This window comes from Sinocyclocheilus rhinocerous, unplaced genomic scaffold (genome assembly GCF_001515625.1).
Source record: "Sinocyclocheilus rhinocerous isolate Xijiao unplaced genomic scaffold, SAMN03320098_v1.1 scaffold4751, whole genome shotgun sequence".
NCBI classification, from domain to species: Eukaryota; Metazoa; Chordata; class Actinopteri; order Cypriniformes; family Cyprinidae; genus Sinocyclocheilus; species Sinocyclocheilus rhinocerous.
The window spans coordinates 47,894-59,597 of record NW_015626091.1 but is presented as its reverse complement, the minus strand read 5'-3'; the positions used below and the strand labels follow the sequence as shown (position 1 = coordinate 59,597).

Below are 11,704 nucleotides of genomic sequence, written 5' to 3'. Positions count from 1 at the left end.
GTGAGAGTGCGTGTGTGTGTGAGTGTGCGATTTCACTTGTGAGTGCGTGTGAGTGTGAGTGTGTGAGAGTGTGTGTGTGAGAGTGCATGTGAGTGTGCGACTTCACTTGTGAGTGGTGCGTGTGTGTGTGTGATTTCACTTGTGAGTGCGTGTGTGTGAGTGTGAGAGTGTGTGAGTGAGTGTGTGAGAGCATGTGTGAGTGCGTGAGTGCGTGTGAGTTTGTGTGTGTGTGAGTGTGTGTGAGAGCATGTGAGAGAGAGCGTGTGAGAGTGCGATTTCACTTGTGAGTGTGTGTGAGAATGTGTGAGTGTGAGCGTGTGTGCGCGTGCTAGTGCGTGAGCGTGTGAGAATGTGTGAGTGTGTGTGAGAGAGTGCGTGTGTGTGTGTGTTTGAGTGTGTGTGTGAGTGAGAGTGTGTGTGTGAGTGCATGTGTGTGAGTGTGTGAGAGAGTGTGTATGTGTGTGTGTCATGGAACATTATTGTTAACATGTTATGTCACAGCACTCAAGTTTCTCACAGGCTCAAATTATTAATTTCTTGTGAACTATTACACAGAAGAGAATGCTTTATTAGCAGTGACATTCACAATCAGACACAAACTTGACATATATCATCATCATCAATCATCTTTATTTGACAAAAGTTGAGAAAAAAAACTTCCCATCATGAACTGCTTAAAATCCTTTTACATAATAAATAGATTCACTGTCCTCCGTATGCTGAGGGCAGAGACTCGGTCTGAACAGGAAGTTCACTGCTGCAGGATCTCATGGTGACGCAGCAGATCAACTGTGGACGTGGGTTAGTTAGTTTAGGAACTGAAAAGCAGAGATTTCCCCGAACCATGTTCATTCAGTCTTGATACGGATCAGGGGCTCCTCCAGGACTACAATAATAATGAGCTACATCTATCAGAAACAGGAAGTGATGTATTCTGTGCTGATGTAGCAGCTGGTTTCCCGTGCCGCGTTTGACAGGAGTGTGTTTGTGAGGTTAACTGCTCTCCCGAGGGTCGGTCAGGGGCAGCGCTGGGACAGACGGGCCACTGCACACCGGCGAGGACATCACCACAGTCTCTGCTCCCACTGTAACAGCCACGGCGGCTTTATGCGAGCAGGCCGAGCAGATGTAGTCTTCATTCTCAGCCATCTCACACGACACACCCACACACACCTGATGAAACCACTCGTCACAGCCGCCGTCACACTGGACCCAGTCCACCTGAACCCAGAGGAAAGCAGACACACAGTAAATGAGACTCTGTCAGACACCAGTCACAGCGGTCTTGTTCAGACTCCAGCAGACCATCACTCACCTTATCCTTGCACGGCCGCTGGCAGTTCTTGGCGGCGCAGACGGCGTTCTCGTCGTTGGAGTCCTCCGCTCCAGACCAGTCATACTTGGAGGGAATGTCCAGAATCTTCCGGCTCTTCTTCTCCAGGCCCTCCTTGGGAAACTCGGCCTTGGCCACCGCCTTCTCCTTCCTCTTGCGCTCCTTCTCCTCTTTAGCGAGACGCTTGGCCAGCTGCTTCAGCTCGCGGGACTTGTCCGGGTTCAGCTTCAGCTTCTTCTTCTTGGGCTTGAGCTCCAGAACCCGTTTGATGTCTTTGGACTTGGATCGTCCCTGCACGCCGCCGCCGGCCAGAAGCAGCTGCTGCTCGGCTCGCTCCAGCTTCCTCTTCCTCTTCCTCTCCACGTCCTTCAGCTTCAGCTTGACGTGTTTGTCCAGCGAAGCGTCCTCAGGCTGCGGGAGCACAGCAGCTTAAAGAGGTCAGTGCGTGGACACAAGAAACACGTGCATGCACAGTGACAGCGTATCTCACCTCCATGACCTGCAGGAACTTGTCTTCTGAGGGCGGGTGTGTGGCCTGCAGGATCCTCCAGATGTGCTGCGTCTCGTCCAGAGACACCTCCAGCAGGTCTCCCTCCATCATCAGCTCCTCCAGCTGGGCCTTGGCCGCCGGCGAGAGCTCCAGCACCGGAGGCTCCAGGCTGCGCGGCACCAGCGGCGTCTTCCTGGGCTGCTTGCGCGGCGCCACCGGATCTGAGGAGGGAACGGAGATCAGGCTAGATCAGGTGATAGATGCTGCGGTACTGGACCCTTCTGAATATAGATATTAGGCTTGCCGCGATAGACGGTGCTGACGGTGAAAGACGAGTGAGGTGAGACGGACAAGAAGAGTGAGGTGAGACGGACAAGAAGAGTGAGGCGAGACGGACAAGAAGAGTGAGGCGAGAGGGACAAGAAGAGTGAGGCGAGACGGACAAGACGAGTGAGGCGAGACGGACAAGACGAGTGAGGTGAGACGTGAAACCGGCCTGCTGAAAGGTCTGGATGTGGCCCTGAGAGTGAAACAGAAGTTAGTCGTGGAGCACTGCTATAATCAGACGTGATGGTGTGGAGTCACGTGCCTGCAGGTCGGGGTTGGCGGCCGCCTTCTGCAGCTCAGCGTTGATGATCTTCTCGGTCTTCTCTCGCGCGGCGAGCTCCACCATGCGCTGGCTGAGCACGGAGAGCTTGGCCAGGGCGGAGGAGAGCTCGTCGGTGGCCAGGGCCTGTCGAGCGCGGTCCTGCCAGCCCATGGCTCTCTCGGTCAGACACTGCAGCGCCTCTCCCTCGGGCAGCCGCACCGGCAGCTTCTGCAGCGACACCAGCAGGGACAGGATGGTCTCCAGCCGCGGCCGCCGCGAGCGCTGGCACAGCGGACACAGGAACTTGCTCTCTTTGCTGCCGGACACCAGCTTCTTCTGCGAGCCGGCTTTGGGCAGCGGCACGCAGGCTCCGTGGAACCAGTCCCTGCACAGCTCGCACTGCAGCATGAAGCCGCTGGCTGTCTTACGGCACAGACAGAACTTCACCTCCTCGATGCGCTCCACCAGGGCCATCTTGGCCAGGTTAGCGGCGCGGAGCGAGTGGATGGCCTCCAGCTCCTGCCACTCTCTGGCTTTGAAGGCGGCCACGACGGCGGCGGGGTCACGCGTGTCCTCCACACTGTCCTCCAGGTCGCTCAGAGCGTCCAGCTCCAGGCCGCGCTCCTTCTCCAGCAGCTCTTTGACACGCTTGCGCTTGCTCTTGCTGCTGCCGTACACGCCGATGTCCACACGCGGACTGAGCACCTGCAAGAGATCCAGCCCGAATGAGTCTCCGGTTCACTCAGCAGCGGACTGTCCTGAACTCACTGGCTGATACTTGTTCTTGTTTTCAGCATAAACTCATGTCATTTTGATCAATTTCTCAGAAAACAAGACTTGTTTTCTTAAGCCACTTTGCTTCTCAAGTAAATGCATCTTGATTTAAGAATATTTAGCTATATGTACTGGAAAACGAGACAAAAAAATACAGAGGACATCATGTTTAGCAGTCCAGAAACCAAGTATGTCATGAAGACATTTATATCCATAAAAATACTGGTCAAAATTTTGGGCACTAAACCAAATAATTGCACATAATTTTCTCCTACATATTCCACTAGTGCAGGGGTTCTCCCTCGAGATCCACTTTCCTGCAGAGTTCAGCTCCAACCTTGATCAAACTCACCTGCCAGTAACTTTCTAGTGATCCTGAACACCTTGATTAGCTTGTTCAGGTGTGTTCAAGGGCCAGAGTTGCCAGAGTTGCACTAATGTGTCATTGTGTAAAACCTGCTGTAAGAGGTGTGTGTGTTCGTCTGTCACCTGCAGCAGGGTGTAGGTGGAGTTCTTCTTCAGGAAGGTGCGGGCGGTTCTCTCTCTCCAGGCTCTAGCAGAAGCCACCTGTGACTCCACCTGCGGCAGAGCCTCTAATCTGACGGGGACGGAGCGTCCTCTCGCTAACAGACCCTCCAGCTGCTCCAGGTAGGCGTAGTTACTGCCGTTCTGCTCATGGAGATCAAGACATGGGTCACATGACGTGCTACAACTGATAAAGCTGAATCAACATTGATGAGATAGTAACAATGATAATCTCTTCCACAGCATTCATGCCCTTGATCTTTATAGAAACATCTCTGAACTAGCATGCGCTGTTCAAACATCATCTCAAAGAGTCACATGACCCTTAAGTCTGCATGTCTTGTGTTTACTCTAAACCTCCAGTTGCCTGTGAAACACGCAGTCACCTGAATGGCCTCCACTTTGGCCGTCCACTCTTTGGCTTTGTGCAGGGCGTCTCTGAGGGCCAGAACATTGGGCAGGTACGCTGGGATATTCTTGGCCTCCATCACGATGCTTTCCAGCGTCAGCAGACTGTGGCGAGGTCTGCAGAGAGTTTACATGTGTCATACTGAGAATGAGTTTCACAACAACCCAAGTACTGCACTATACAGTCATTAATGTGTTTGCTGGAACGTTATCTCAGAGACTGAGCGCGTCTGGAGGTCACCTGGCCTGCAGGCAGGCGCGCGCCCGCTCCTCCCAGTGCTCGGACAGCGTCAGCAGCTCCTGCAGCTCGGCCATGGCCTTCTCCACGGCGTGATGGGGCGGCAGGCCCACGCCCGAGTCGATCTGCCGCTTCATCAGCTCCAGCGTGAGGCGCTGCGGCTCCATCAGCGTCAGCCGCACCTCGTCTAGCCAGCGCGCCTGCTGCAGCTCCTGCTTGAGCCTCGGCAGCTCCGGCAGCTCCAGCTCCAGCCCCGAGCCCAGCTCCAGCAGCGCCTGCAGCTTCCCGGAGTCCGGAGTCTCGTCGGCCAGCGCCGCCTGCGCCCGCTCGTGGAAGTCCTGCACGCTCTCCAGCAGCTCCTGCGGCACACACACACACACACAGGAGGGCACACGTCAGACCATATATCAGAGCTCAGACGGCTGCGGAGGCTCGTGGACTCACCCTGACGTGTCGGGCCTGGCTGATGATGCAGGGCAGGCGGTACAGCTGCTCCACAAACACCTTCAGCTCCTCCACCGTCAGCTTGCTGCCAGCTTTCTGTGCGCTGCTCTCGGGACGCTCTCTTCTTCACACACACACACACACACACACACACTAGGGCTGAGTGATGACACACACACACACACACATATCACACTAGTCAGCGTTCAGCAGTAACTGACCTGTGCCTCTGCTTCTGGCTGAGCAGCAGCTGCGCCACAGACGAGCAGGTCTCGGCCTCCTTCACCGTGTCTCTCAGGCTGCGCAGCAGGCTGTTCTCGGGGTACTTCCTGTCCTCTGCGTCCTCCAGCAGCACCTTCAGCTCGATCAGATCTGTGGAAGCAGAGCCACCCCTTTATAACCCGCAGATGTGGACTAAAGTGGCCACTCAGAGTCGTGTCTGACCTCTCTTGCTCTTGTTATCGGCCGCCAGCGTCTCCGTGACCCTCTTGGCCCAGGTGTCGTAAGACTGCGCGCGTGACTTCACCCCGTAGAGCATGGCAGGAAACTCGTCCTGATCGTACCTGAACCTGAAGCACACGGTAATAAAACTAGGCCTTATAGTTTAGCTTAACCAGTCTGACACGTTAATCAGCACATCAGGCCATCACTGAAAGAATCGAGTGATACAGCGATGTGTAAAGAGTAGTTCACTTCCAGAATAAAAATCCTGTCATCATTTACTCACCCTCCACTTGCTCCAAACCTGCATGAGTTTCTTTCTTCTGTTGAACACAAAAGAAGGTATTCTGAAAAATGTTGGTATCCGAACAGCTGATGAGCACCATTGACTTCCATATCAACAAGTGGAGGGTGAATAAATGATGACAGATTTTTCATTCTGGAAGTGAACCAATCCTGTGAGTGAGAGGGAGCGGCGCAGGTGTGTGGAGAAGAAGAGCAGGCGTACCGCAGGCACTTGTTGCTGGCTGCGCAGCTGCAGAGCTCGGCTGCGTGATGCAGACACACCAGACGCTGCGGGCTGCAGCTGCAGGTGAGCGCAGACAGGAAGCAGGTGGTCTTGCACTTCCAGCACTGCCGCTCGTCATCAGGCACCAGCTCAAACACCTCCTGCTCCGAGCACAGCACCCCCTGCAGGACGGGAGGAGTCACAATCATTTAAGTAGATTGGTGAAATGCTCGCGGCAGTGAGATGCTGGTGCCATGTGAGGCCGGGTCTCTCTCACCGTCTCCTGCACAGCTGCTCTCAGTCGGCTCTCCTCCTCGATCATGTCTCCGAGCTCTCGGACCACAGCCGCCGCCAGCTCCACGTCCAGACTCTCCGGATCGGCCGCCATCTTACACACCATCTCCTCATGGGAGAAGACGCAGTAGCGCTGCAGACGCCGGTAATGCGCCACACACTGCCTCCCGATGGGCAGCTGCACAACACACACGTATATGTCATCACACACATCTACATACAAACACAGCAAACCACACGCTGAAGACCTGCTGAAGATTCACTGTGGCTCTAGAGGACGCACCCAGTCTGCAGTGCAGAAGTTGACTGCCTCAGCAAAGTTGTAGCCTTGATTGAAGCCGCTGTGATAGGCTCTTGGGAAGGTGACGACAAACTCTCCCGCGCACTGATTGGTCCGGTACACCTGCATGATAATGAGGCCTGTCAGTGACTGCTGAGGAATATCTGTCAATAACACTGTCCTAAAATGCTGCTGCCAGGGGTGAAATATCTCATCTCACTGTTCATTTCTTAAGCAAGTGTTAAGCTGGTTTGCCGGTGAGCAGCAGAATGCAGGGCAGATGCAGAGGAGGCCGTACCGGGACGCCGTGCTCCATGAGGAGGTTGGGGTTCATCAGGGTGACCAGCTGATGCAGGAGGTCCGGCTGAGAGTCGAAGAGCTCCGGAGCCACTTTCTTCATGACGGACTCCAGCTGCTCGGCGGCGTGTGCTGGAACGCCGTACCAGGTCTTGGGCTCGCCCCTGATCAACAGACACATACACGTCACTCGTCTCAGTGTCTCAGGCGCTGAACATCAGCACGAGTGCGCAGGACTCACCAGTGCAGGTAGTTGATGGAGTAGCTCCAGTGGTCCTCGATGTGCCAGCAGAAGGACGAGAAGCACATGCCCACGTACAGCCAGGGCACCTTCATGCCGCTGATGTCCCCGCTGATGTGCGTCAGCACCGACTGCTCCAGCACCGGCATGTTGTTCAGGTTCCAGCCCGAGCTCGCGTACTCCTGCGCACACGACATCACCAGTGAAATCGACACTCGCGTGAGAATCAGGAAGACCCGTCTATGGTCATATCTCACCACAGAATCACAAGAGAAATAGAGGAAACACACACATATATGTGTGCGTGTATAACATGAATAAATGAAATTTCTTCATGCACTAGTGTGAGATGCAGCTGTATGAAATGAAGCATCTTACATCCTCGTCGCCGATGAGTTTTCTCTTGCCGTCTCGCACTGGGAATCCGCTGCCCATGTCTTTGGAGCTGATATCAGCGCCGTACTCCACGATCACGTCCTCCTCGATGCTGCTGACCAGACGCCAGAACTCCTTCTCCACCAGCTCCGTGGGCACCATCTGACACACACACACACACACACTCAGCATGTTTACATGTGTTAGCGCTGCACTCTGAACCCAGAACTCTGCTTTAACTCTTGAGAAGCGTGTACAGGGTGTCTACAGATATGAACAAGTTAAATTTAAAACTTTTTAAGACCTTTTTAATACCACCTTATGTGAAATTTAAGACCAAACCTGTGATGGAAATACACATTATATTACATAATGTTTGTTCTGTGAGTTTCTTTATGCGTGTCGTTACGCTCATTTGATTTGATTTCTCCATGAAAGTCTCTCACAGAGACAGGCAGCACGAGCCTCAACAGCGCGACTGTGACGAGTGTGGTGGGGCCGAGAGCAGTGGGAACGGAGCGGGGCCGGTGGAGTAATTGATAATGAGCGACACCTGCGCCACTCACCGGTCTCGAGTCCCACGGTGGAGCTCCGGAAGGATAAAAGGAGGAATTATGACAGTGAAAGACGAGAGAGGACCAGGCCTGGACTTTATTTTGTGCTTTGGTTCTGTTTGTGCGCGGCAGTCGTCCGTGAGGGGCTATCGCGCTATTCTGTGTTTATTTTATTATTAAAGTTTTCTTTGAACGTTCGCCGGTACCCTTCCCGTGACTACGAACGTTGTTACAGCGACATTGATAATAGAAATACACTATCAATTATCAATCGCTGTTTAAGCTGAATGTAATAAAATCAGAAGAATCATTCGCGCGTTTTGATGCGTGATTATTTTTTGTCACTTAAGTTTTAATCAGGCTATTAGTAAGTAATTATAAGTACAATTCTCAAGCCATTTTTCAGTAAACGTGCATGAACCCATTTAAAGTAGTTCGGAGGCTGGACAGCGAGCTGGTGTTCGACTGTGTTCTGTAACCGCAATTCTCTCTGATGACGCAGTAACTACAGCAGGGGGGGAATGTACTCTTGATGGACACTCACTGGGTCCGTTAGACTGGAGAAATGTTTGTGGTAATGTGACCAAAAATATTTAAGACCTACTGAATCTGAATTTAAGACATTTTAAGACCTTTTTAAGGACCCGCGGCCACCCTGGTGTAGACGCTCTTTACCAGGCACTTACGTGAACAGGCATGTTGAAGTAATCAGACTTGAAGTGGTCGGCCATCTCACCGAAGCTCTGGAGCGTGTACTCGCGCACGGCCTGCTCGAAGCCGAACGCCTCGCGAGGCTTGCTGCACTCCTGTGTGACGGGAGATCAGTGCATCACAGAGGAGCATTCGTTACAGCATGTGTGTGTGTGTGTACTGAGCTGTGAGGGCGGCCGTACCTCCGCCACACACTTGGGGCAGCGCCAGTCTCCTTTGGGCACGTCCTGCAGCGGCGGGATCAGGCAGAAGGTGTGGTAGCTGTCATCACAGCCGTCACACAGCAGGAGGCGGTCCTCCTCGTCGCCCCGCCCACACGCCATGCACATGTACAGGTCGATCTGTCAGTCACACACACAGAGTCCACTACTAGCGATTAAAGAATCAGAGTGTTTTAGATCTAAAACACACAGAACACACGTGTTTTCCCAGGTGAAAAAAGTACACTTCCATAATGTACTTAAAGTGCTCTATTTTTGCGCACTAATTTTGTACTTAATATATTAAAAATCCGTCTTTAGTAGTACTTAAGATAATCTTAAGAACATCCAAGTGTACTCAACTGTGCTAAAAATGTATTTAAAAAATGTATTTAGGTACCACTTGAACCCATCTTTGTATGAAAATTTACTACAGGTGGTAACGAAATAAATTTTTTTAATACAGCGATAATTTGTTAAATGCACATTTTAGTTCATATACATGGTATCTCAAAAAAGCACAGTTGAGTACAATTAGATGTTCTTAAGAAGTACTAAAGACAGATTTTTAATATATTAAGTACAAAATTAGTGCGCGAAAATAGAGCACTTTAAGTACATTATGGAAGTGTACTTTTTTTCCCACCTGGGTTGCTCAAAAACTTCAGAACAGAAAAGAGCGCTGAGTCTAAAGATGTGTTTTGAAATGATGAACTGCTGACTCTGAAATACTAAAGCGTGGAGTGCCACAGGGCTCAGTATTAGGTCCTTTACTCTTCTCCTTGTACAAGCTCCTCTTAGGGGATATCATCACGAAGCATGGCATTAGTTTTCACTGTTTATGCAGATGACTCTCAGCTCTATATTTGCTCCAGACCTGACAAATTTGACAAGTTAGGAGACTGAATCTGTATTGTCAAAAACTGGATCTCAGCTGCATGATTGTTTATATCCTTGCACAATGTAATTTTATTATCATCCAGCTGTAATCTGCTAGATGTGACTGTAAAGCATGAATATATTATGAACATTAACGAATTATGAAATGATGCGTGTTGTGAAAAGTGTAAAAAAAATGTACTGGACACAGAATCTTAGAAAGGTGATGAATGAAGAGCTGCATTCATGACTGTAACGGCTCTGCTGATGAATCTCATTACGTATGTATCTGGCAGACGCTTTTATCCAAAGTGTCTCACATTGCATGGGTTATCTGACAAGACGGGTTAGTGGAAATGAGCCAAAAATCACATCACTAGTTTGTCTCCAAAAAATCTAGATAATTTCCCCAGCAATTCTTGGACATCAAGTCAGCCATTGTGATGTTAATAAAATAGTGTTCATGTTAAGGAAACGGATCCATTGGGAATGAGTGTAATGGGTCTGATTGCTGGAAGCTTCTGATTCCACACAAACATTCTGGACAGAGATGTTGACTTAAAGGTGTCTCCTGGTTACAGTTTGTCCCTGTATTCGAATGACGGAGACACATTAATGCAGATCTTTAAGTGTAAACAGCAGAGAGGCTGCGCCGCAGGTCAGATACAGAAGTATAACAGGCCTTTTAGTGCAGTTTGTACTGAACAATGTAAAAGCTCAAGCACAGGAACACATTTATAATGCATTATGACACACAAACTTCATACTCACATAATTGACCTCCAGCACCTCCTTGCGCGGACGCATTTTAAAAGCAAACGCCTGAGCCCTCATGTGCTTCTGTTTCCTGAGGAAGCCCTCGTCATCTGGACACACACACACACACAGTCTCACACGACGCTGTCTGCTGAACAGCACTGCTGTCTGCTACTGAACCGCTGAACTTCTCACCTGCTGCCATGATGTCTAATCTGAACACCTGCACGGCTTTGGGCTCCGTGTTTTCTCTCTGAGACACACAAACATCACATCAGCACAGGCTCAGAGGACACATTCAAATACATGCTGTTCTTTTGAGCTTTCTATTCAAAGAAGAGTGTCTGTATGAGGCCTGACAGAGAAACTAACCTCGTCCTTGAGCCGTCGAGGGGAACGTCTCTCCGCTCGGCTCTCCTTCTCTTCATCCTCATCTGCGCCCTCTTCCTCTCCACCTCCAATGCCTTCATCCACATCCTCGGTGTCAGGGGCTTCTGGGTAAAGCCTGTGAATGCTCTACACACACACACACACACGTCAGGAGTGACACGAGACACACGTCATCACAGCAGCTGCAGGAGTCAGACTCACGGTCAGCGTCACTCCGGTCTGGAAGAGCTCATACGGATACAGGATCCGCTCGAAGTGAGAGCGCAGCAGTGACCCCACACCTTTCCCGGCTGGAAAACCCATGCGACTGCTGATCCTGGACCAGCGTTTCTCCTTACAGACCACCTCAAAACCTCCTTCTGCAGACACCAGCTGCCAGAACACAGAGAAGAGATCAGACGTGTGCCGTTCCCTCTTCAGCGCAGCATTTGCTCATCCTGTGTTAGATTTTACTGTGTTGTATCATTAAATAACGTATTTACACACAAATGTTCAATGTAGTAACAGCCTTAATAAAAACAATAAAACACAAAGTTCAAAAGCTTGGGTTTGGTAAGAGTCTCTTCTGCTCATCAAGGCTGCATTTATTTGATCACAAATACAGTAAAATCAGTGAAATATTATTACAATGTAAAACTGCTGTTTTCCATGTGAATCTCTGTTAAACTGTAATTTATTTCTGTGATCAAAGCTGTATTTTCAGCATCATTACTCCAGTCTTCAGTGTCACATGATCTTCAGAAATCATTCTAATATGCTGATTTGCTGCTCAAGAAACATTTCTGATTATTATCAATGTTGAACACAGTTGTTACAGGATACATTTTATTTTTCAGGATTCACAGAAGAATATAAAGTTAAAAAGAACAGCATTTATTTAAAATAGAAACCTTTTGTAACAATATAAGTCTGTACTGTCACTTTTTATCAATTTCACACAATCCTTGCTGAATAAAAGTATAAATTTTTTTCTTTCA

General features: G+C 50.2%; 1 protein-coding gene across 1 annotated transcript in view; it reads right to left on the bottom strand.

Annotated features, from left to right (window-relative positions):
- Window positions 1–550: 550 nt before the first annotated feature.
- The window catches only part of LOC107710764 (lysine-specific demethylase 5A-like), a 14,686-nt gene continuing 3,532 nt past the window's right edge, over window positions 551–11,704 (bottom strand). The window contains 24 exon segments of the mRNA XM_016515616.1: window positions 551–1,221; window positions 1,316–1,744; window positions 1,824–2,071; window positions 2,147–2,310; window positions 2,312–2,343; window positions 2,413–3,117; window positions 3,676–3,855; window positions 4,098–4,236; window positions 4,361–4,716; window positions 4,802–4,922; window positions 5,023–5,173; window positions 5,246–5,370; window positions 5,751–5,932; window positions 6,028–6,222; window positions 6,328–6,447; window positions 6,623–6,785; window positions 6,863–7,044; window positions 7,241–7,399; window positions 8,478–8,597; window positions 8,685–8,843; window positions 10,353–10,447; window positions 10,533–10,590; window positions 10,710–10,853; window positions 10,929–11,099. Coding sequence (XP_016371102.1) covers window positions 994–1,221; window positions 1,316–1,744; window positions 1,824–2,071; window positions 2,147–2,310; window positions 2,312–2,343; window positions 2,413–3,117; window positions 3,676–3,855; window positions 4,098–4,236; window positions 4,361–4,716; window positions 4,802–4,922; window positions 5,023–5,173; window positions 5,246–5,370; window positions 5,751–5,932; window positions 6,028–6,222; window positions 6,328–6,447; window positions 6,623–6,785; window positions 6,863–7,044; window positions 7,241–7,399; window positions 8,478–8,597; window positions 8,685–8,843; window positions 10,353–10,447; window positions 10,533–10,590; window positions 10,710–10,853; window positions 10,929–11,099 — 4,626 coding nt within the window. The 3' untranslated portion in view covers window positions 551–993.